General features: G+C 43.0%; 1 protein-coding gene across 1 annotated transcript in view; it reads left to right on the forward strand.

The window, feature by feature from the left end:
• The window catches only part of TMEM196 (transmembrane protein 196), a 299,739-nt gene that overhangs the window by 144,555 nt on the left and 128,110 nt on the right, over positions 1-27,074 (forward strand). Inside the window, exon 2 of the mRNA XM_086939995.1 lies at positions 2,139-2,195. Coding sequence (XP_086796121.1) covers positions 2,139-2,195 — 57 coding nt within the window. The remainder of the gene's footprint in view (positions 1-2,138; positions 2,196-27,074) is intronic.

Here is a 27,074-nt window from a genome sequence, read left to right on the forward strand (position 1 = left end):
ACCCAATATTTCTTGCAGTGTTTCACTTCTGCGCAAAGCATTCAGGAAAATTGGCATATCTTTTGAAGCTTTTATTGATATTTAGACATTCACAATAAAACATAGTTTAATCCTACTTTTTAAATGAACATTTCAATCTGTGTCGGTTTGAGTTCTTCACCAAATTATTTTTAGTTTCAAGTAACACACATCAAAGTGTTAGGGCTTTTAAATATGTTTCTTACAAGTATACTATTTATCATTCTCATTATTGTTAGTACTATACTATGAGTGGTAGACATGGTATTACTTTTAGTGTTGCTGTTATTAGTAATCATATCAGAGTGTGCTCACTCTTTAGCTATTAATATGTAATGTATCAATATTCTTATAACTGTCTGTCTTAGCAGCATCAACATTTTACTCTGCAAAGTCAAAATGAGATTACATCAGACTTAACTAGGCACTCAACATATACTGAGCACAACATTTTCGATTTGAGACAACTGTTTTCCTTAATTAATAGAAAGGTAATTTATGAAAAGGTGAGCAAGGCGTAACTTTAATTTCATTGATTTATCAAACCATTTTATTCCACTTTCCAAACCCAGAAAAACTGATTTCTTGCAAATAAGCGATTTCTATGATAGCTTTAGTTCTGCTATGTTAGTGTTGTGCTAACACACTAGTTTAATATAATAGAATAAAAAATAATGGATGAAAATGATTTAAGTACTTAGGCCACAATAGGGGCGTCATGTTTGAGAGAAGAATAGAGGCGCTTTTTAAATTAGCTCTAAAGCCGGCCAATAAATCTATCAGTGAGCTCATTATGATTTATAAAACCAGGGGTCATATTATCAAGCCTGGGCGATAAAATTATCGCCGCTTTATCGGCAGGAAACTGCGGCTAAAGTGGGGATAATGGGCTTGATAATATGCTCTATGGAATTCCAATCGAAGCTCATGTTAAATGTCCTTCACATCTGACATGAGCTTGATTTGAGTTCCATAGAGCATATTATCAAGCCCATTATCGCCACTTTAGCCGCAGTTTCCTGCCGATAAAGCGACGATAATTTTTTTGCCCAGGCTTGATAATATGCCCCCAGGTGTCCATAGCCACTTATGGTGCATGCTTGGGGTCTGTAGAAGTATATGATTCAGAATGTGGAAAATAGACATTGAGATGTTTGCTGTCAGTCCCCCAATGTGTTTCCATATATTTATCACATAGTGAATTGTGGCTGGATTATTTAAATGATTGTATCATACGCCGCCCTGCATTACTGTGGTTGTCAATTTAATCCTCAAAACAATCTTGCAGGCTGAGTATTGGAAGAATGTTCATACCTCGATCTGGGGAAAATCCCTTGGCTGACATACATCAAGCAATTAAGCCACAGTTTAGGTATCACTAATCTGTTTGATAACCCCAGTGGTTTGCCTGTTTTCTTTAAGTATGTTTTAGAATGTTTGATTCATGCAGATTATTGAGAATGTGTGAGGAAGCTACGAAGGCCTTTGTGAGCAATTATACCACGTAGATCAGTAGCCCATTGATAGACTTGTATCTTGTTTGGGTTTCAACTAACTTTCTTAGGTATTTTGTAACACGTCTGAGATTTAACACTAACACTTTATGGTGGCCTTTCTCACTCAAATGTTATATCATATGATTTTACCACTGTCTCCTTGTGATGATCTACCCATTCAGTCGACATTGCGCTTTTTGCTTTTCTGTAAATATTATGTTTCTCTTAGATGTCACTTCCTTCTACCTATCCTGAAGGTGCGAATTTCAGGCAATGTAAGGAAGCTGTGGTCTATATACAATCGCTCCATCAGTGTACATATGCTGGGCCGTGGAGACAGTTTAACAGTGTGCTTTTACTTAAGGAAATGTTGAGCTAATTTCTTCCTGTCTTATTATGTTTGGACATATTTACTGGGACCCAGTTGTTTATATACACTTTATGATTGTCAATGTGTTTGTTTTTATCTATCTTTATTGTATTTTTATGGTTAATATATACACCACAGAAGTTAATGATGATGACTACGGGGTAAAGATGAGGATCAAATGCTAAACTGTACCATGCTACAGCATGTCACTGTTCGTTTTATTGAGTTGATTATTCTCTTCTCTCTTCTTACAGTTTCTGCTCTGTGGAGTATGTGGCATATATTGCGCCAAAAAGAAATCGGGACTTGTAGTAAGTGTTTGCCTTGCATGCATTGATCATTGTAAGTACTTGCAATGTGCATACTCTATAAAACTATCTTAGAAATATTTTATATGACGTTCTTTGAAAAATCGTTTTTATTTAGAAAAACAAATCATTTCAAATTCATTATATGTGTTTAATTACTATTTGTCAGAGTCTTCCTGAAGTTAGGGTCTATTACAGGCATTTACCTTTAACCCTTCTTTATCTAATAGCAAATTATTCACCACTCTTGAGCCTGCGATAGTATGAATAATTATCAGCATTTCTATAGTTGACTAAAGCAAAAGCCTAGTTTTTGAATACTAGATTTTAAATGTATATATATTGATTCTAGCATCATAGGAGACGATATACATGTTCGTGTTACATTTTCTGGATGGGTGTGCTTATGTTCTTTATATGGTGGATCTAGGATCTGTGAGATATTAAGTACTTTAGGATTTATCCTTTCCTGAAGACATAGATGCAAAACCCACAAATGTTGAAATTCTTGCTTAAGAATCTGATAGACCTTTCTAGATTAGTGCTAATAAGGGTCATCACATTACTTGTGATCACAATCCTTAGGTAAGTTAAATGTGTTGCTTCCCATTTAAATAGAAAAGATGCATAATCACTTTTCCCAACTATGTTTGGGCATTAAGACAGGCTTAATCCAACTTACTTGAAGAACTGAAAAGTTGAAAATGTATCTGCTGAATCAAGATCTCTGGGAATATACTCCCACTTAATAAGAAACACTTGATTGATCCAAAGCCTGTTCAGATGTCCTTTATTCTTTCATTAGAACATATCACAATTGCTAAGGGCTATAGAGCCATATTGAAAACCAAGGAGATACTGGGTTGTACTGTTACCCTCCAATAGCAAAGATGATTTTTCTGATTAAATACCTTTTGTGTTAATGTTAGCCGTTGATTCCACAAACAGGTTTTCGATATAGATATTCAAGCTGAAGTTAATTCCTTTAAATATTTCTAGAATGTTTTTTCAGCTGTTTCAATTATGCAACTAAATCCACAAAGACTCAAGTCATCTCATAACAAAACAGTAATTGTTCCCTACATTATAAATTACTCAATTGATTAAATGGATCAATCAATCAATATTTCTAGAGTACTGCACTGTCACCCCACCGGTGGTATCTGGGTGCAGAGGTCCAAGGTCTCCGTCGAAAAGTAAGGTCTTGAGGAAGCAGCAGCAGGAGGGAATAAACAAGCAGAAAAGGGCTAAAAAGAAGGAAGAAAAACTAGCAGAAAAGGCGAAACAGTACAGACGAGTGCAAAACAGAAGACAGGAAAACGAGCAGAAAAGGCAAAAAGAGAGGGCAGAACACAAGCAGAAAAGGCCAAATATAGGGCAGAAAAAACGAGCAGAAAAAGGCAAAACAGGGAGCGGAAAAAAATTAGAAAAGGCAAAACAGCAAGAAATGAACAGAGGAGGCACACACAGAGAGCAGAAGGTAGGCAAGCAGCAGAGGGTAGCAGACAGGACAACTGCCGCGGGGGAGCTGGTGCAAGGACCTGCTGATGAAGCAATCAAAATTGATATTCCTCTCCGGAGCATTGTTATAGAAAACCCTTCACATTCAAATTGAAAGTCTAAAAAAACTCTCTATGTGCATAGCCTTAACTTCTCTACATAAATACCTCTAGATACATTCTCAGTCATCGAAAGAAAACAAGATTTTCACTTTCATTTATGACTTTAAAAACAAGGTGTCATTTTTTCTTGGTGAATGGACATGTATAAATTATTCAAGCAATGTCTTACGAAACTTTTAATATGACAATCTCAAGTGAATTATTGTGAAATTAACTATATCAACACTACATAACTCTTGAAATTCCTCTCAACCACTGCAGTATAAAAATCATATACAAAATTATATGAAAACCTCTCTGGCATGTTTATTCAAGTCAGTTATTGTTTTAAAAATGTATTAGCATAGCCTGCACACATCAAACAAAAACGTTGGATTGTCTGGAGTCTAATATTGGCAATAAAAAAATGCTACAAATATGGACATTTTCTACATATTTATGAGAATATTGACATAATTATACAAAGTGTTACCAATGTTCCTCACTGAGTGCATTCTGCACAAAATGCATTATGATATCTAAACTTTGTAATGCATGTGGGTGATTTTTTGGACCTCTGGTACAAAAAAGTTATATATTTATTAGATACCTCCTCTGACAAAATATTTTATTTCAATTTACACATATTTATTTGTATATTTTCATAAATAATGTTTTTTTATTAGAATGAGTTAACAACACTTGTAAACCTTACAGCAATTTACCTTTACAATGTAAAACATTGTAGTCTGAAATGGCATCAAATATTTTTTTTCTAATAAGAATTTTGTGGATAAGGGGCAACTTAAATAGTAACGTTAATTCCATTGACAAAAATGGGCCCCATTAGCTGTCAGACAGAAGGCCATCCAACAGCTCATCAGTGGCTATCTGACCAACATCTGAGGCATGTGTCCGACCGCCTTATGATGATATAGGCGATCCCACAGATGCCTGCGGGTGAAATCTGCTCTGCCTCTGACAGGCTCAAGGGGCCCGTCGGGGGAAGGGCAGTTTGTACTCCCTAGAATGGAGGTGGTGCCTGCTCAGGCACCGCCATGGGGATTATGTTGCACGTTTCCCACAGCCTTTCTATGGCAGTCTGACCGCCATGGAAATGTTGGCAGAAACAGGCTTTTGGTGCCCCTAAATGGGTCTGCAGCCTCCGCTATGAGTCTTGGGAGGCACCTGTGGTGCCCCCCCAAAACATCCATGCATGGTGTGGCAGGCACTGCATGGTGCCTGCCACATGGTGCATGGATGTTTAAAAAGTACATATTTCATATTGCGGTGTGTGCTGCAGCTCGCAGCACAAGCCGCAATAGAAAAGATACACTTTCCAACTGCTGTAAAGGCCGGTCACATCCTAAATGGGAATATGGGACACTTGGCCAACCTGCATAGTAATGGGCCCGAATGAGACTAAGATTAACCTATTTTTCAGATTTTCTGAGTACTTGATAGACCCAAGATTCATGAAATATTTAGGGAAGGTCAAGTCAGGCTACAAGAAAGAAAGCAACAGGTTTCACATCAACTAATCAAAACAACTGAACCTTTCACCACCGAATACAACAGACATTGGAACCCTAAAGAGAAACAGCCCACTTGAGAGATAAATTATAACAATATATAAATGTTCATTAAGCGCATACTACAGAAGATGTTTCAGGTGCATTTCCACTTTACAGAAAGACATGTCTTTTTAATTTTTTTTTTTTTATTTGGTGTTTTATATAGCGAAAACATGACCCGGAGTAGGGTGTCAGATCGCTTTCATTTTCATTTCCAAAACAGTTATGTTACCAAGTCTTCTGTTGTTGTACAAATATTTAGAATAAAAACATTAAGCTCAATGTACATATATACAAACCACAGAAAGGCTATTGTTCAAAGAAAGGTAGCGCGTAACTGATCAGGCAGGATCCATGATGCTGGCGAGCCAGTTGAGATCATGGGAGATATTTACTCATATAAAAGGATTTAGCTTTGTTTTTTAATGCAGGGATGGATGGGATTTTTCTAATGTTGGGAGGGAGAGCATGCCAGATTCAAGGAGCAGCGCCAGAGAATGCTCGGTCATAAGTTCTTTTCTTACGAAAACAGTCGGGTTTCAGTAGTAGATCCCCATGGATCCTAGAGATACGGCATCCTCCAGATGGAGTGATTTTCTAGGCTAGTTACACAGGTGTTTGGTAATGGACCACCTTCTGAGTGTTGCATGCCAACTTAAATTGTACTCTTGCTTTGTAGGGCAACCAGTTGAGAGCTTTCAAATGAGGGGTGATGTGGTCGAATTTTTTGGATCCCGGAATAAGTCTTGTGGCCGCATTAAGACAAGCTTTCAGTGGGGTTGTTAAGATCTTGGGAAGACCGGCCAGCATTGTGTAACCATACTCTATCCTTGAAATGACAAATGCCTGAACTGCTGTTTTGAGGTCTGACTTATTTAAAAATGGTTTCAGTTTTCTTAGGTAGCTTAAATGGAACTGGGCGTTTTTTGCCATTGTGTTAATACAAGTTATTGTCAAGAATAATTACCCCCGGATTTAGTGGAATCAACAATCTTTGGAGTACAGTTTAGCCAGTTGGACACTCATGACAAGCTCAGCTCGTCATGAGGCACAGTGGGAAACAGCCATGACAACGCGGGGATTACCCCACACTGCCATTACAACGCAGGGATTACAACGAAAGTTGTTAGAACGACTTTCGCTGGAGGGCGCTGTTGGATAGGGAATAGTTAAATTTTCTATCCAATACCTTCACCACTGTCAACGTGGGCTGGAGTTGGAATAGAAAATTAAACTAATCCACTATCCAGAGCCCTCCAGCAAAAGTCGTTGTAATGACTTTCATTGGAATCCCCATGTTGTAATGGCATGCGGGGTAAAAGCCGGTGTTGTAATGCCATACAACCGGGACTGTGGAGCTGTGCTCATGACGAGCTGAGCTCGTCATAACCGCCGCGGAACGCCCAAGCGGGGATAATGCCCCTCCTGTGCGGGGCGTTCCATTGAGTGGACATAGTCATAACAAGCTCGGCTCATCATGAGCACAGCTCCACTGTGCAGCATGATGAGCTGAGCTTGTCATGAGAACCGCGGCGCCATGCGCGGCCCCCCGCACCACGGGGGAATTATCCCCGCTGGGAAGGGGTTAATGCCGTAATCAGATTGGTCCACTCTGTAATGTTTGTGGACCTTTTCTAGGGGGAGATCAGCAGGAATTTGATTGTATGTGGGTTAAGCTTCAGATGGTTATTGGTTAGCCAATGATTGGTTCTCTTTAGTGCCTGGTTCATGATACTATCTCTTCTGTCAAGGTGACTTTGATGTGCAGCTGAATGTCATCTACGTACATGTGGAAAGAGATGTTTGCTTGCTGTAGAGTTTCCGTGAGTGGTTCTATGTACAGATTGAGTGGAACTCCGATTGTATTTCCGGATGAAACTGATAAAGTTTGGTTGACTATGACTTTTTGTGATCTTTTTTCTTGGAAAGAGCTAAACTATTTTAGGACAGTACCCTCTACTCCCATTCTATTCTTCATGTGATCTAGAATTTTGGCACGCCGACGATAGGTGAAGCAGGATTAGGAGACATGTTTCGGTATGGTCGAGGGAAAGTAGAGCATCGTTCACTATATGCAGAATTGCAGTTTCCGTACTATGGTTAGGTCTGAATCCTAATTGAAAGTCATTTAGTAGATTGAATCTGGAGATATTGCTCATAGTTATCTAATTAGGTTTTCACATTACACATGGCCCATGCAGTCTTTTAGGTTTGGTAATAGTCAAGACCTTTTAATTTTACTAAAATTATATGTATAATATACCCACTTGAAGGGTAATTCAGCCACTTCCCTTCATTATGTGGTCTGTTGTGTAATTCACTTGTATGTCCATTTACTACAAAACAGCATTTGGCAATGGGTCACTCTACTACAGCCACTGGCTCACTTCGCTTTGAGTGATTGCATTTAGCCCTTTCACAAGGAGCACATCCACATACACTGTAGTTCCTTTGATTACCAGTTACTTACTTTAGTGTTGCCTTTGTTTGTAGAGCATGATTTGATAGCAGGATGTTTTCTACCAGAAATGAGCGCCGGGCACATTCTAGCTTTATCAGTTCCTGTCTCCTGCCAATGCTGTTGTAAATTCCTTTTGAAGCGACCTTTGTTCAACCCTGTCTTTCTGTCATTCCTTTTTTCTTTGCTTTATTGCTTCCTTCTTACCTTCATCCTTTTGTCTTTCTTTTTCTGCTGCTTTCCTCTTTTTTCTTTCCTCTGTCTTTACTTCTTTGCTTTTTTCTCCTTATTTCCCATTTATTTAATTCCTTCTTTTCACCTTTTTTCTTTTCATAATTATTGTATTCTTTCTTTCCTGTTTCTTCCTTTCCTGCCTTCCTCTTGCTTTTTTCCCCCATTCCATTTTCTTTTTTGCCTTACTCTTTTTTCTTTAGCCTTCCTTTTTCTTCCTTTATTTTGGTTTTTTCTTGCCTTCATCTTTCTTCATTTTGTGCCTACCTGTATCTTGTGTTCCTACCTTCCTCTTTCTTTTTTCCATGCCTTCCACAGGAACAGAAAGTAATATTTATTTTATTTTACTTATTATTGCTTCTAAGTGTAAATAATGTGATTGCATGTGATGTTCTCTTCATGAAGATTTTACAGTTTGTATCGTTTATCTAGTACCCTGAGTCTCAATAAAGTACTTTCAGGTCTAGTTGAAGCCATATAAAACCATAAACAATGAATTAATAAATACATTGTACAGATTTTCGAAACTGATTCCTAGGCAGATATTCACACAGAGCTAGATATTGGACAACTCTTGCCTTTTGGATTATGTGAAGAAAAAGACAATCATTTCATTAAAACCATGCCAAGAGATATTTTGCAGGGTGTTTCTGCAGAATAATTAATTGTGGTCAGTCTTTGATTCCGTGTTTAATCAAGTATTATTGCTCATCAGAAACAGATGCTAGCAGCAGAAATGACAGACACTTAAAGGGAAAGCGACATAATCTTGTATTTGTCCAAATATTTTTCATACAATTAATATCTTCTCTATTTACTAAAATAAACCTTTCTTTAGATGAAGTTATTGAATGTAGGCTTATTGGCTCATATTTACCAAAACTCATGCAATGCAGTGCAGCAGCAAAAAATGCTGTGCTGTGTTGCAAGAGAAGGGGATAGCAGGAGAGTGCTATATTTGCAGAAATATGGCACTCTCCTCCCCGCTCCCTGGCACTAGTGCTGAATTTTGCTGCTGTGTGTCCCTTTGCAAGGGTGTCTGTATGAGTCTGGAATAGGTTTGTACTGGAAGTATACCATTCCAGTACAAAATGCTATTTTTAGACTAACTAAAACTTTTCCCCACTTTGTATGTGTGTTGTACAGTGCAGCACATATGCAAAGTCAGAAAAGAAAGGAGAAAATAAGTATTTCTCTGTGATAGTGCCTATTTGAATTGGGTGCTATCTTTTGCCGCAAAATCCTGTCTTCTTTGGTTTTAAAAGCAATTCAAAAAACTATTTGCATCAGTTTTGAGTTCCAAAATACTTCACGGTTGGCGATTGATCTTTATTTGCAATTAAAAAAATGTTTTTAAAAGATGGTGCACTGCACTGTGAAACAATATACAATGATTTACTTGCAAATAACCTCGAGGCCTCGATAGCTATTGTTACATTTAAATGCATGTGCCAGGAGTTCGGTATAGTTATGTTAATTTGGCTTTCTTCGCATATTAATATGCACTATGCAATATATTTATTTAGGCGATTGCTAGATGAGTGAGTTATCAGCTTTGCATTGCACTAAGTGCTACATTGTCACAGACAGTGAACTGAAGCAATGTTATTCCAACAACAGGATGAAGTATAATTTTACTAGGAATGGCATGTTCTTATAAAATTAGTACACTTAGAGGATGTATTCAAATATCACCATAATATTTATTTTGAGGGACTTAAACAACAGAACAATAAGCAGTTTGATATCACTAAATGACAGATTCACTACTCTCAGTTTTAAATCAATTCACAATTGCAAGCTGCTCTTAAATGTAAATTACACCATAACTTTGCAGTAGGCCAGACCACCTGAACATCTTTCCTTATGACTTTCACGTTAAACAGAAAGCTTACATTTCAGTTTTTACATGTAGATGTTAGCATTTTGAAAATTATGGGTTTCTTTTGTATGAACCAATTTGATTGCATGCACTTATACAAAATTAGATTATTGTATGTTGGTTGGCTGAGTCTGTGCAAAATCGTTTAAAGCCCTAAAATATAAGCAAATCACATCTATGTCTCGGTAGACTACAAATTAGCAACTGCTTTTTCATGGTGACATATTTGTGCAATTTAATCTCTGATAAAGGCTTTATTCTGTGACCAGTATTCTAGGGCACAATTTGGTTTCTTTCATTATGATTTTTGCAGCTGAACCATAGGTTGTCCTGCTTCAATTTATGTTTAGTTTATTTACTATGGGGGGTTCAGGGACTTTCTTTTGACGCAACTGATTTTCCTAATATGCTTGAATGCAATGCGAGTACTTGGGCACATACCCAAATCTGTCAGAGCTACTCGGACTAGTTCAATCAATGCACAGACTAGCTCTCATGCATTATCTGCTACTTCAGTAAATTAAATAACACAAAGCTATGTCTATGTCAAGGTGCCTATTTTCATCTGCAGCTTCTGTGCTGTTCTAGCACTGGCACACCAGTTAATACAGACAATGCATTTCATAATTAGATGTGAGCGAAGTTTGAATTAAGTGAAATATGCTATATTCCTCAGCATGTTGTATCACACAGTCTCACATGACATTTGCCTCAGAAGACTGGCTCACGCAGCAAAGTAGAGCCTCGGTCTAGGTCCACTCTCTCCCTGCAGCTCTGCTGTGCTGTCTCTTGCCTCCAGACCCAGACATCCTCCTTGGGAGATTTGAGGCTGCTGCCCGCTCCTGTTGGCTGCTCCAACTGGGACCAGACTGCCTGCAACCGCCGTAACCTTTCTCAGCCATTTTTTTTCTTAATTTTTCCCTTTTGTGCCACTGGCATTGTGCGATCTGTGTCTTGCTCTAATTACACCACAGTTTTTATTTTCTCGTGCCTGCCTGAACCTTTCGCCGCTGCTGCCCCTGCAGCCCTACCCCCATGGAATTCCACCTGGGAATTCCCCCCCAAAATTCCCCCGCTCCCGCCTCCCAGCCTCTCCTCCCTCCAACCTCCCCTACTTAATGGCGATGCAGCAGAAGCTTGCAGTGGGCTCACCGCTTATGTGCCTAAGGTTCATCAATGGCCAGCCCGTCTGCACCCATTCGCGACCCGACTGCGGCCAGCGCCAGGAACCCTGGACCTTCTATTACCCATTGCTACAACACCACCACCCTCCTCGCACGCAAGCCTGGAAGACTTAGAGAGCTCCAACAGGCCTAGCTGAACATGACCCATGGCCTGTTCTCCTGCCTCCACTGCCACCAGACACTCACCGCCATCCCCGGTCTCCAACACCGCTGACGCCAGCACCGGCAACACCCTAAAATGCATCCTCCTCAACGTACGCTCCGTACACAAACACGCCATGGAAATTTGGAACCTATTCGACTCTCTCTCGCTCAACATCGCCTTCTTCACAGAGACCTGGACGAACGCATCCTCTTCCCCCGACATCAGCACCACCATCCCAGATGGATCCAGGATCCAGAGAAAAGGCTTCCCCAACCACCCAGGCCTCGCCATCGCTCACAAGAGCACCCTCCGCCTCACCACCTCCAGCAAAACCTTCCCCTCCACTGAAAAACTGCACTTCCAAGTCCAGACCACCCCCAATGCCACATTCCGAGGAACTCTCATCTACAAACCCTCCCGGCTCCCGAACACTCTTTGCCACCATCACCGACTTCATCGCACCCCACACCATCACCTCAACAAACTACATACTCACTGGAGACTTGAACTTCCACCTCGACAACCCCGGTGACCCCAACTCCACTATCCTACGTGACAACCTCACCAGTATCAGACTTAAACAACTTGTCAATACACCGACCCACAGAGCAGGACACACCCTCGACCTCATCTTCGCGGCAAGAAATAGCGTCCAATTCAGCCACACAACGCAACCACCATGGACCGACCACCACTGCGTACACTTCGCCATCAACAAACCCAAGGCACCCAAACCAGCCCCACGCCCACCACAAAGAAACTGGAGCAGGTTACCAACAAGCAACTTAACTCCACCCTCACCCAAGATAAGCACACCTGGGCACCCGACGCAAAGGAAACAGCCAGAGAACTCCACACCTGGATCTCCAACTGCACAGACAAGCTCGCCGGCTGCGCAACCCTGGCAGACAACACCCCAGGAAAGCCGCCTGGTTCACCACCGCTCTCAAAGAAGCCAGACGCACCTGCAGATGCCTGGAGAAGAACTGGGGAAACACAAAGACAACCAAAAACCACACCACCTACAAGAACGCCATGACCGACTACCACAACCAGATCAGAGCCACCAAGAGGAACTTCATCCACAACAAAATCCCGGCCAACTCCAGCAACTCCAAGGAACTTTTCAGTGTCATTCAAGAATTCACCAACCCACGCAGCCAAGTAACAGACATCACCCCATCCCAAGACCTCAGCGACAAGCTTGGAACCTATTTCCACCTCAAGATCAAAAACCTCTACGACAACTACATCGACCATCCTTCAGGCACCACAGACTCCCCCCACCCCTCAGAAACACCAGCCAGTTCACCATCTCCAACTGGACACCAATCACGGTCGAAGACACCGCCTCAACCACCGCCCCCCTCACATCTACCACAGAGCCGCGGCTGCCATCGCACCAGAACTACAATGCACCATCATCACCACCTTCAAAACAGGCACCTTCCCAGACGTTTGGAAATGCGCAGAAGTCAGACCTCTGCTCAAGAAGCCAACAGCTGACCCCACTGACCTCAAGAACTATCGGCCCATCTCGCTCCTCCCCTTCACAACTAAAGTTGCAGAGAAAACAGTCAAGAGGAAACTAACACAATACATTGAAGAGAACGCCGTCCCCGACCCGTCCCAATCGAGATTCTGAAGCAACCACAACACAGAGACTGCCCTTCTCGCCGCCACAGATGACATCCACATCCTGCTGGACCAAGGCCACTCCACTGCCCTCATCCTACTCGACCTATCAGCGGCCTTCAACACCATCTCCTACCGCTAGACTACACGACACAGGCATACAAGGAACAGCCCTGGACTGGATCCGATCATTCCTCACCGGAAGAAGCCAAAGGATCAGACTCCCACCCTTCCTCTACGACCCCACAAAAATCACCTGCGGAGTCCCACAGGGTTTATCCCTGAGCCCCACCCTCTTCAATATGTACATGGCCCCCCTCACAGCCATCGTCCAAAAACACAACCTCAATATTCTACGCTGACAACACCAAGCTCATCCTCTCCCTCACCAAAGACCCCACCACTGCCAAACTCAACTTCCAGAAAGGAATGCAAGATGTCTCAGTCTGGATGACCAACAGCTGCCTGAAGCTCAATGCAGAGAAGACAGAAGTACTCATCCTTGGTACCATCCCTTCTGCATGGGACAGCACCTGGTGGCTGACCACCCTAGGAAGCCCACCTACCCCTTCAGACCATGCCAAGAACCTCGGCATCGTACTCGACTCATCACTCACCATGAACTGACAGGTCAATGCCGTCACCTCCAGCTGCTTCAACACCTTCCGCATCCTCCACAAGAACTTCAAATGGATACCCCCTGAGTCAAAGGAGACAGTCACCCACGCATTCATCATTAACAGACTTGACTGGGGAAAGGCACTCTACACCGGCATCAACAATTCCCTACTCTGCAAACTCCAGACAATACAGAACACTGCCGCCAGACTCGTCCTCTGCATCCCCCGGCACAAACACATCAGACAACACCTACGAAGTCTCCTCTGGCTCCCCGTGGAGAAAAGAGTTGTTTTTAAAATCCTCAATCATACCCACAAATCCCTACACGACAACGGAACTAAATACCTCAATGACAGAATAAACTTCCACAGAAACCTCCGATCTTCCAACCACGCACTGGCCGAAACCCTGTGCAGCCACAGAGCCAGAGTAGGCGGAAGATCCTTCTCTCACATTGCTGCCAAGACCGGGAACGAGGTACCGGCAGACATCAGACGTGCCCCCTCCCTGAACACCTTCAGGAAGGCCCTAAAGACCTGACTCTTTGGCTAAACAGATCTGCGGACCCCCCCACACCTCCTTAGCACCTTGAGACCCTCATGAGTGAGTAGCGCACTTACAATTCCCTAATTGATTGATTGATTCAATCATTTCTTCTCAAGGTAGTCTCCTCCTGGCAACCTACTGAGACTTTTTTATGTGTTCTATTCTCTCACATGAAATGGCATTATTTTTTGGCACAAAGCCCTGTCTATCACTGCTTGTAGATAGGGCTTTGTGTCAAAACCAATGGGAGGTTGCATAAGACTACTCTTGTACTAGAAATGAAATGGCCCCTTTGGCACTAAGAAATGTAAAGGAGCAGTAAGCACCATGTGTGGTACTTTGTGGCAAAGTTCCAGCAAATAAGCAGGTTTTTCACTGGAAAGTATATATCTTTTCAGTAATGTGCACCAGTTTTTGTCAAATTTTGTGACTTTGCACTGTTTGAAGGCGGTTCTGATCAGACAGTTTGGACTGACACCACCTTAGTACCTTCAGAGGTCCATAAGAATAAGAAAGTGGATAATGTTTTGTTTGAAAGTTGAATTTGTGTGATGGTGTGAAACTGCAGCAAGTGGGTGAAAAAAAGAGTTAAGGATTTTCAATCTCTTACCCAGTTGATCGTGGCCGAGTGTCTCGGGCGAGTACTCTAACCCATTTGAACAATACTTGTGCGATTTGACAGAGATAAATCCAGAGAAACATGCAATGTTGGATAAGAATTGGTTAATTAACAAGGTAATCAAGGGCCTAGAGCAGTATGATTCCAAGATAAATGGGGGAGAAGAACTCACACTAGAATGGACCAACAAATAAACGAGATTCAGAATAGTTCCAAGAATCTAGGCAGAGGCAGAATTCTAAAGAGATCTGGGTTTCTGTTGAGAAACAGAAAAAGAAAAGGGGAACTCTCAATGTGCTGAATTTCTTCACATGTTTTAGAGATGGACATTTGGGGGTCGATTCCGATCCGGTAAAAAGCGTTCTGAATTGCCATTCGGAGCGTTTTCCCGTACGAATCGTACCCTGTACGTACGACGAAGTACGATCCGTACCAGGAGCTGGACTCCATACGAATCGTACAGGGACCGTACGAATCAAATCCCCGTATGAATCTCCCTCGGAACCCGCTGTACGGGACATCTGTACGGTTCGCGGCAGCTTTTTCGACCCGGCAAGTACGATTCGTGTTGGGTACGCACCGTATGACCCTTTTTCTATGGGAGCTGAAAACAGCCGTAAAAGCAGAGTTTGTCCCGAAACAGGTACGGAACGCCCCCCGCCGGTATGGTGCATACCCCCCATGATCGCGGGGGTACGCACCGTACCCCTGCGATCACGGGGTGTATGCACCGTACCCCGAGATCTTGGGGTGTACGCACCGTACCCCATGTACGCTGGGTGTACGGTGCGTACCCCATGTCCGCTGGGTGTACGGTGCGTACCCCCCATGATTGCAGGGGTACAGTGCGTACCCCTGCGATCATGGGGGGTACGCACCGTACGGTGTGTTTGTGAATGTGCGCTTTTCCATACGAATCGCCCTTACCTGACGTGGACCATAAGAATTGCGTCCTGATACCCTGGTCCGGATCGCACTCGTCAAGTCGTACGGTGTGTGTACGAGTCATACGGAAATGGCTCCGGATGTGAATCGTACGGACGAGAATTTTACCGGATCGGAATCCGCCCCTAAGTATCTCCTGATTTACCTCTAAGGAAATTGCAAGTCACTAAGGAGTTTCATGAGCATAAACAGGAACAAGACCAAAGGCCAAGTTGCCAGGTTATGGAACTCTTAGTGCATGGAAATGTTCATCTGGTGCATAAGTATTTTCTTCTGTCACTGGCTCTTGAGGATCCATTTGCAGGACATTAATGGCATCAAACACCTAAGATCAGTTCATTTGTCAGTTACTTTTAGTTTTAATGTAGTGTGTGATTACCCAAGGTTTTCCTGGTGCATAAGCTCATGGAAACCATTAGACTTCTGTTGGTAAATAGCTTTGAAGAGTTTCCTTAATCTTTGCAGGTTTGTTTACTTTCTTAAGGTTAGCTAGAGGTACTTCCACTTCATTGCTACCAGCCAACTTGACAATGCTTTTTTTGTAAGCAGCTGACTATTATAAAATTCTTTTAAGAGAGTACCAACAATATAGTCATCTGAATAATTCGGGTCCCCGTCTGTGAAGTATGTTAAGACCAATACAAACCCTTTTGAAAAAATATGTTTCTCAATCAAAGACCAATGCAGGCATTGAAGACAGAAATATATGTGAACTTTGGGGAGTCAAAGTAAAAGATGGGCTGCACGGATTTGCACAAGTTGGAGTCGTCATACCACATATGAGATAGCCCTAAACAGAGAGCACTAGCATAATCATTACAGGCCGGCATGACGTCTTGAATAATTGGACAGTGTACATTGCCGAGAAGCTATGGCAGAATTTCCCTCAAAATCTTTCAGTATTGAAAAGAGATGAAGCTATCTTGGAAAGACAAAGATATTTGTCAAACAGCACTCCAACATTTCTTCACAACTGGTGAATGACATTTGGCAGCCCAGGTAGAAACAGATCATCCAATTATAAGTGGGACCTCTTTTTTATTTGAATTACAGCTTCAGGCAGCTGTCAGTCATACAGCCAGCCATTGAATTAAGTTAAAAATGACTTTGTGCACCATCTGATATGCCATCAAGTCAGTTGAAAAGATAACTTCCAGGAATAGTACAATAGAGGAATGGTTTATTCAAGCGTTGTTTAACACAAGTATGCTTCATTTTCCATTGGTAAGAAACCTACATTAAAGAAAAAAATTATTAGTTCTCATATTGATGACTTAATAAACAGCCATAATTTATGAAAACCATTAGCTGAACATCAGTCGTCTAGTAAACTTGATTTGATTTGTTTCATTACTTGGCCATTGTGTTTAATTATCATGAGCCACAGGTATAGAGCAGTTCTAGAGAGCATTTTGCTTGTCAAGAGAGTGACATGTCAGGGAGTTAGACTGTTGGACCTACTACCTGGGGGCTTCTTCCAAGCTTGTGTTAGGGCATTAACACCTTTGCTATGCTACTGAATATATATGTACAGTAAATTCAAAGGTCAAAATTGAAAAAACAACACCCAAATCACATGAATTACGGTATGGCAACATAGTAAAAAGACAATGATAAATTGAAGCACTAAAATACTCCAGGAAGAAATACAGTTATTACCCAACCCAATTGTCTCAGAGTCTGCAGTTTCACTCCCAAAGGTTTGAGAGAGCGCAAATTTGAACAAAAATTAGGTATAGGGCATATTCACAAGCACATCGTGTAAATGTAGGAATGAAGTACATATTGTAACGTAAAGTTGACACTTATAGCGTAAAGTTAACCAATGTAGTCAAAAGTAATATAGGAAATGTAACTGTATTCACTTTAGAACATGCATTAGATTTAGAAGGCCGTATATATAATGGGCTAATGTAGAAATGTATGGAAATGCGTATGAAATGTATAACGTGCAAAGTAGAATTCATGTACGTGTGTAACTTTTAAACGGAGAAGCAGCGAGAAATGAAACGTGAAGAAATGCATAGAGCATGTATAAAACGATATAGCGAATAAGAATATAAAGTTATACCCTATGTAGTTTGTATACAATGTATAATGTATTCATATATGTGTAACAGACTTTTGCTAAAATACGTGTATATAACTGTGTGTTAAAGGTTATACTGTGTAAAAGGCTTTTGTAAGAATGTTAGGAAGGTTTAGGTCATTTGTGATTTTAACCTGACTGACCAAGGGTTCACGGGAGTGTAGTCCGCTGTATGTAATTTAGTGGGCTCACAGGAGTCGTGAATAGCTTTGCTGTGAACGTGAGAGCCAAGAAGTCTAGCACTTACTAGATTTAAGGTGACAATGCCGGACGGGGCTTATTGCCTGAACGTGATGAGAAGCGCTAAGAATTTGAAACTTGTTTTGAGAAGTCCATTCACAGGACCTAGAAGGGTCAACATCACAGTCGTAGTTTAAAGTTCTGTTGACGATGTTGACTTGTGCTCTGAAATGTCAATTATAAATTTGAATGAAGTCACCAATAAGAAGATGAAGATGACATCTAAGGAGAAAGGTCAACTTAATGGACGACGCAAAGAGATGAAGCAATGGAAGAAGCCAGAAGCTGACATCATCGGGGAAAGTCCGTGGTGGGCGTCAAGGGGCGTTTCACCCACACTGTGATTGTGTATTTTAGGGACAGCACCCCGGGGAGGAGGTAGCAATGAGCAATTGGAGATTAGGAACAGCGAGGCGAATTGCTCAGAGCGAGGGCAAAGGTAGATGCCTTGAGCAGATGCGCTGAGAGAGATCACAGAGCGCAAGAGAGCAGTAGGCCGAGGACCCTTAAGAAGAGCGGATGGGTAGGCAGAGAGGGTACTGCTTCTTAAACCTAGGTTACCTTTAGAGGCTAAGAGAGTTTGAACTTCTTTGGGAGTCAAACTGCTGACACCTTTTTAGGTTAGGAACTTGCGAAGTAGGGATGTCACATAGCATAGAGTAGGGACAGATTTAATTTGATTATTTTCTCTTTCTGTAGATGACGCCAAGGAACCACTTCACATCGATGTTTTAAATTGCAGATTCTGGAATTGATTTTGTATTCTTTTGTATATCTATTGAGATTTATCCTGAGAGGATTGTATCGTCTTTAACTTTGACTTTTATATAAAACTTTCAAACTTTATCAGTTGTAAGTGGTTCTTCGGAGTGGCGTCAGTTAATGGGGTTTGTCTAACCTATGCGGGGGTTGTCTTTTACTCAATGACAGATACTAGCGGTCCAAAATAGATGAATGAGATAAGTTATTAAATTGATCATAAATTGATATCAAAATCTCATTCCCCGCAGTTGGTAGCAGAGGATGGTTATCTTCTTGAGGAAGACGACCTAGGCCAGGTTTAGTTTACCCCAAGGTCCGTAGTCATCGACGACCAGAAGAAGAATTGCAGCCGAAGACGGTGCTGACGGTGCGACGAGAGAAAAGCAGCAGAGTCGGTCGAGAGTGAGTATAAGGGTCATGCGTTGTAAGATTGCGGTGTTTTATGTTGTTCCTGTGTTGTAATGTCAAGCGGAGTTGAATGCCTGTAGTGTGATTGAGGGAAGGTTGTGAGCGCGCGCAACCGGATGAAATCTTAAGCTCCAGGGAAGGACTTAAGTGGTTCGGGTGTATCGAACACCTAGAGTAATTTGTCTACCATTGAAAGGGAGTCATGAGGTACCATTGATTGCCCGACAGACCGATGATAGGGGGAGTGTATGAGTGAGTGGATGAGTAACGGACGCTGGTCGTACGTTTACTGTGTGTAAGTAACCTATCAGTTGAGGCGATCGTCTGACCGTAAGAGGGAAGACGTTTCGTCAGTTGAGGTGACAATTACAGTTAGACTGTGGCCGTACAGTCAGAGAAAAGTGATCGCTTGGACGGAAGTAGTCATTTTTCAGTGTATGAAGGAAAACGCATGTGAAATTGTGAGACGAGTTGAGAACGGAGGAGAACTGCTGCAGAGGGAACGAGTGACGTCAGCATAGAACCGCGCTGAGATTGGTTAGTTTGTCAGACGTCAGCAAAGAGTCGCACAGAGATTGGTCGGTCAGCGAAAAGTCGCGCTGAGATAGGCCGATTAGCGAGAGCCGCGTAGTGATTGGTTGGTGGTTGTCATCGGGACGTAAACAAGGAAGAATAAAGGGAAAAATTGTAGGTTATCGAAAATGAAGTGCTTTAAGGGTTTAAGAAAAATCTTTAGGAGAAATAGAAGAAACTTATATGCCGGAGAAGAAGCTCCACCAGAAGGCACACCAGCTTATCATATGGCAGTAAATGTAGGCTTGCACTCGATACTATGGATCTCCGAGTGGAATAAGCTAACGGAAGGGAGTAAGGAACTGGCGTTTCCGAGATTCGGAACGTTTAAACTAGATGTGTTGAACGAATTAAAAGCGGTAATGCTTGCAACAAGACCTCTACCGAGGCCAACACAGTTCGAAGCACTTAGTGTATGGTTTAGAACAGCACACGAAAAAAGCGTAAAGAGGCGCCAAGAAAGAGTGAGAAGATCGGTAAAAGCAGTGCAGGATGCTAAATGGGACGATGAAGCTAAGAAATGGAGGGTGCAGAAGATAGAAGCAGACAAACTGTACCCGATGCTAGAAGTTACGGGAGAAAAGAAACCTCTAGAAGAAGAAGAGGAAAGCGAGACAGAAGAGGATTTGATAGAGAGGCTATTGACAGATAGACCACCTCCGTACAGCGGAGGGGCCGCAAGTCCTATATTACCACAAGAGGACGGAGCTAGATGGGGGGAATACAAATCGATCCCAGTAACAGAGTGGGATGCCAAAAAAGAGGAGGAAGTACCTCAATCTAGTTCCGAACAGAGAGTAGTGGGAAGATTCGTGGTCCAGAAAATGCCAGAAACGCAACATGCAAGGTCTTATCAAATGCCGGATGCCCTACAAGTACCGGTTACCATAGGCCCTATTGTGTCAATCTACAACCCAGAAGGGGTCCAGCAGGAGGAACAGGCACGATGGGACAGGGAAAGGGCAGAGATGGAGAATAGGGATACCATGATGAATCCTCAGAGACAGATATTAGCACCGATGAGTCGGAGTACCCCATTAGATGCCGCAACAGGTCCCTGGGTAGAGCAAGGGGGTCAAAGAGGGCCAATGGACTTAAGGGGACCAAAACCGAAAACCCATAAAGAATTAAGGGAATACCTGAAAGAATGGGATACTGCCGAGGAGGCTCGGAATAAAAGTTTAGAAACAGGAGCAGAGTGGAGAGATCGGGATAACAGGATCCTCTCTCATTGTGGAGCTGGCGAAAGCAGCCCGGAGTGGGAGAGAGGGAGTCAGGAAAGCAGAGGAAATAATTGTCCTACTATTGGCGGCAATAGACAAATGTGCGAAGACAGGAGTACAGGGTGTGGCGAAGTGCCTCGCGTCACCTTTAGTGAAGGAGAACGAAGGACGCAGGAGTACCGTAATACTTTCAGATGCACTCACCATACCCCGGGTGAAACAGTGCAACATTGGAATCACGGGAACATGGAGAGTCGTGAAGGGTCTCGCCATGCATCCGGTGATCATGGGCGAAGTCATGAGAATGTAGGGAGTCGCGAAACGTCTCGCCATACTTCTGGTGATCAAGAACGAGATCGCGGGAGCATGGAGGGCCATGAAGGACCTTATCGGTTATTGAGCGACACCAGACAGCAAGCGAGTTACAGTGATTTTGAACAGAACGGTGGATCCTATCTCGTATCTGGAGAAACCGAGCTGAAACGACGAAGTGTAGGGATGGGGGATGGAGTAATGTTCCACCACACCCCACGGGAAGATGGAAAGGCTTGGGATCTAGAGAGGTGGGAACAAAGGGATGAAAAGAAAACTCCTCATAACTCACCTGTGTTCAGGCGTAGGGCGCATAGTGGAGGTGAGAGGGGTATGAGCGAACCACCTAGGACTGACATACTGAGAGCTGAAATAAAAGCAAAACGGCTCGATGTAATGAGTTTGAAGTCAGACTTAGATGAAATAATTGATGGCACAGTAGCAATAGAGAGATTAGAATTGTACGCACCAGATGAAATATTGTTCTTATCCAAAGATGTTACTCGGAGAGCGAGGTCAGCTCATGAAAATGTATCTAATTTGGCAAATAGATATATGATAGACCTGTCACGAACCAAAGCCTTGCAGCCCAATCATAGGCTAAATTACACAGATCTAGATTTGGATGAACGTAGAACGATAGGACTAAGAGTACAAATACGGGAACTAGTCATGTGTATCAGAATATGGAGAGATCTGGATAGATGGGAGGAAAAATGGTCTAAGAGGGGATCTGTTAGAAGAAGTACAATTGCGAAGTCCCAAGACACAGACCTAATGCGAATGGAAGCTTTCCCTTTGCGAGAAATCGCGAACCGAAATTACGTTCATGTACCCTGGAGTAGGGGGGATTTAGCGGCATTTACTAATTCCTTCCCAAAGCTTAGAGAAAATCCCGTTGAGTGGTACAAGCAGGTAGAGAGGTTCGTGAAGATCTCTAAGGTGCTGTGGATCGATTTGAACACATTGTTCGATATCGTAGTACCCGGAGATTTGTGGACGGCATGCAAACTTAGTGTTGAATGGCCTACCAGTGAGCCTCCGAGAGATAACCGGACAAATGGTCCATCAGACAGAGTCATGGAGAAATACGAAAGAGTAATAACATGGCTAAAGGAGAAAGTGCCAGTACAAGATATAGACTGGGTTAAGATAGATCGAACAACTCAGGAGCCTAAAGAGACGGTTCATGAGTTTTATGAGCGATTGCTGAAAGCATTTAAGCAGTACAGTGGGTTAGACGTAATGGATCCTAAGGACATAGGACAGTTTGTGTCGAAGTTTGTTTTAGGATTAAGACCAGACATAAGCCTGATGATACAGCAGCATTTGATTTGTTGGCAGAACAAACCTTTAGATGAGATTCTGAGGTATGCAAGGTACTGTAGCGATGAGATAGATTCGAAAGCGAAGAAACTCAAGGAAAAATTAATGCTGGTACAAATGCAAGCAGCTGGAAAGGGTGGACAGCGGCAACAGGGAATAGGAACGCAAGCAAAGAAACAGAATAATCAGAGCAGAGATGAGGAAGAAAGACCGAGACCGAGAATGGATATTGCGACACTGAAAAGGACAACGAGGTGTCATCAGTGTAACGAAGTGGGACATTGGCGACGCGAGTGTCCTTACAATGTTGAAACAGGGGAATTAGAACAAGAGGAGGAAGAGGTGCAGAATAACGTGGTTAAGGGAGCCGCAGCCCCGAAGGGAAAGTTTATCAAAGGGGGGACTCAGACTCCTCGAGCCCCGTTTCCTCAACCACCTCGCATTGCAAATGGAGGGAAAACCTATAGACAAATGCCATTGTTCGTAGGAGGAGAAGAATACTACTACGTTGATCCTCTTACAGGGCAACGAGTAAACAGGGAGGAAGATTGTACTTTAGGTGCAGCCCTGGAAGTAGATCAGAGAGGACCATACATAGAGGCTGAAGTAGCTGGATGTCCTACAACCTTTTTGGTGGATACGGGGGCCACTCGATCCACGCTGAGATCAGCGGTAGTCCCAGGTTTGCCAATATCGGGAGAGACGATTCAGGTGGTAGGAGTTGCGAACAAGAGGATGACGAATCCTTTGACCGAACCAGTGTCAGTAAAAATAGGGAATTACAGTGACGAACATCAGTTTGTGATCTGTGATTCTAGCCCTGTGTGTTTGCTAGGAAGAGATCTGTTGTGTAAACTAAATTGCACAATACATTGTACACCTGAAGGAGTAGAAGTGCAGACCAATGATGAGGATGCTGATTTTAAGGTTGTAAACTCGCAAGAGTGTGTGGAACTATATCCTACCTTAACAGTGGAGGAACTTCCACAGGATTTGAGGGAGAAAGTGTCAGCTGAGGTGTGGGATTTTACTGGAGAAGAAATAGGACTGATCAAAGGAGTAGAACCAGTAAAGATCCTGGTAAGACTCAATGCTGAGTATCCAAGAACACCACAATACAAGTTGACACCAGAGACGATTGCAGGAATAAAGCCTGTGATCGAATCCATGATTAAACAGGGAATACTGAAGGAGATCGTGGGAAGTCCATGTAACTCCCCGATTATGGGTTTGCAGAAACCTAGTGGAAAATACAGAATAGTGCAGGATCTTCGAAAGATTAATAATATTGTTGTCTCATGTTGTCCAGTGGTACCGAATCCATCAGTGATATTATTTCAGATACCGTTCCAAGCTGAATGGTTTACAGTAATAGATTTGTGCCAGGCTTTCTTTTCGATACCTTTAGACGAAGAGAGTCAGTATTTTTTCGCTTTTAAGCTGGAAGATCGCGTTTTAACATGGTGTCGTATCCCTCAGGGGTACACAGAAAGCCCATCGATTTTTAATCAGCTATTGAAGAAAAATCTTGAGAGTCTAGTACTGCCCAAGAATTCGGTTCTGGTCCAGTACATAGACGACCTCCTAGTTGCGTCAGAAACTGAGGAAGCTTGCAGAGAAGACACCATAACCTTGTTAAATCACTTGGCCGAGAATGGACACAAGGTGTCTCCAAGTAAATTGCAGTATTGTATGACTGAGGTGCAATACTTGGGCCATAGGATTGAAAAGGGAAAACGGAAGGTGTCTCCAGACAGAATAGAGGCGATCATGAAGATGAACGCGCCTACAACACAAAGAGAAGTCAGGACGTTTCTAGGCATGGTCGGTTATTGTCGGCAGTGGATAGCCAACTTCTCACTGAAGGCAAAACCTTTATTACAACTGACGCATAAAGGAGTAAGTGATCCGGTACCATGGGACAAAGATTGTTTGATGGCGTTTTTGCAGCTAAGGGAGGACTTATGTCGTGCCCCGGCTTTAGGAATGCCTGATTACACAAAACCATTTTTGCTTTACTGCTGCGAAAGAGAGGGATGCGCTTTAGCAGTTTTAGCTCAGATCCACGGAGATGCGCGTAGACCAGTGGCGTATTTCTCGGCTACATTAGATCCAGTAGCCCGGATGTCTCAAATCCGTAGCTGCAACGGGTGTCAGCATTGAACGTTCTGAAAGCGTGGTCATGGGTCATCAGTTAGTGGTGTATGTACCTCATTCTGTAGAATTGTTAATGACCAGGACTAAGACTCAGCATCTGACAAATAGCAGGCTCACACGCTACGAGCAAGTCATACTGGCTGCCGAGAATGTGACCCTAAAAAGATGCTCCGTCTTGAATCCTGCAACTTTGATGCCACTTCCAAACGAGATTGATGACGAAATTTGTACAGATCATGACTGCCTTGATGTGACTGAACTATGCACCAAACCGAGACCCGATATTGTGGATGAGCCATTGACTGACTCCGATGAAATTTTCTTTGTTGATGGTTCATGTGTAAGAGACAATATCGGTCAGCTGAGAGCAGCTTATGCAGTTTGCACAATTACGAGAGTAATAGAAGCCGCTTGCCTGGAAGGAGTACACTCCGCTCAGGTAGCTGAAATTGTTGCTTTGACTCGTGCTTGCTTAGCGGGCGACAAACTTCGAGTCACCATATACACCGATAGCCAGTATGGTTTCGGGGTAGTTCATGATTACGGGCAGTTATGGTCTCAAGGAGGTTACATGACCTCCTCGGGTTCTCCCATTAGGAATGGAGAATTCGTGAGACTTTTGTTAGAGGCATTGCAAGGCCCAACAGCTATTGCAGTGGTCAAATGTGCAGCCCATACGAAGAATGTTGACTTTGTGTCACTAGGTAACCGCTACGCGGATGAAGTAGCGCGTTATTGCGCAGAACAGGGATATTCTCACACTGATGTAAAAGTGGGGGGAGTCCAAGAAAGAACTGAATTGACCATGTTGTTAGATACTGTAGATACGTGGGATGAATTAAGAAGTGTTCAGGAAAATGCACCAGATGATGAGAAAAAGAGTTGGGAAACAGCGGGTTGTTCCAGAAGCGAGATGAATTTTTGGATCTCCGCCGATGGGAGAGCAGTTTTACCAAATGAACTTGTTAGTCCAATGGCAAGGAAATTGCATGGATCAGCACACATAGGAAGAGATGCTATGGTGAGAGTATTCAGACAAACGTGGTTTAATCCCAAATTTAGAGTAGCGGCAGAAGCAGTGTGTCAGCGATGTACGATCTGTCAGCAACTAAATGTGGGCAAGAGAACACCAGTTACATTGAGTCATATTGGGAGGTCTGGGGGGCCTTTCAATAGGATGCAGCTTGATTTCATTGAAATGCCTAAATGCAATAGACTCAGATACGTTTTAGTGATTGTCTGCATATTTTCTAGATGGGTTGAGGCTTACCCTACACGTAGGTGCGATACACTTACAGTAGCAAAATTGTTACTTAGAGAGTTAATACCGAGGTTTGGGGTGCCATCCTCTTTGGAATCGGACAGAGGAACTCATTTTAACAGCGAAATAGTGAAGATGTTATGTTCAGCCTTGAATATCGATCAGAAGTTACACTGCAGCTATCGACCAGAAGCTTCAGGGATTGTAGAGCAAATCAACAGCACGATAAAGTCCAGACTTGCCAAAGTTTGTTCAGCAACATCCCTGAGTTGGCCAGACGCACTTCCAGTGGTTCTTATGAGCATACGTAGCACACCAGATAGAAAAACGGGTCTCTCTCCACACGAAGTGCTAATGGGGAGAGCCATGAGATTGCCATCGGTTCCGACTGCAGCTCTAGTGAACATCACAGACAATTTGATCTTGGACTACTGTAAGGGACTATCTGATGCCGTTAATTCTGTGTCCCTCCAGGTCCAGGCTGCAGAGGTTCCATCAGCACAAGACTTGTGCCATGACCTGAGTCCGGGGGACTGGGTCCTGGTGAAGAAGCATGTCAGGAAGAACTGCTTAGACGTGCGCTGGAGAGGACCGTTTCAAGTTATACTTGTGACAAATACTGCAGTAAAGTGTGGAGGTCTGCCAAACTGGATACATGCCTCACACACCCGAAGAGTGCCAACACCTCTAGAAGAAACAGCTCCTCTCTCGGATGAGAATCCAGCGGAAAGCGGAGAAGCCATAGAGGGGGAAAGCCAAGCTGTGGAGGTGATCGAAGAGGCTGAGACAGGGTTGGAACAGGTCGACGAAGGTCAGGATACCAGTGGGACCGAAGTCGCCTCAGGAGAAGAGAGTAATTGGGAGATAGAATCAGATACGGAACAAGCAGAAAGTGACCAAGAGACAAGTCCAAGAACAAGAAACGGGAGGACAAGGAGTGATGAAGCTAGTTGGCCGGAGAGAAGGAAAAGGCCAAGCTTGAGAGCAGATCAAAGAAAAGCTCTTGTCCCGATTGCTGAGGAATCGGATCAGGAGGAAGAAACTACAGACTCAGGAACTGAAAGTCCAAGAAGATCGAGAAGGGTACGTG

Source organism: Lissotriton vulgaris, chromosome 10 (assembly GCF_964263255.1).
Source record: "Lissotriton vulgaris chromosome 10, aLisVul1.2, whole genome shotgun sequence".
In the NCBI taxonomy this organism is placed as follows: Eukaryota; Metazoa; Chordata; class Amphibia; order Caudata; family Salamandridae; genus Lissotriton; species Lissotriton vulgaris.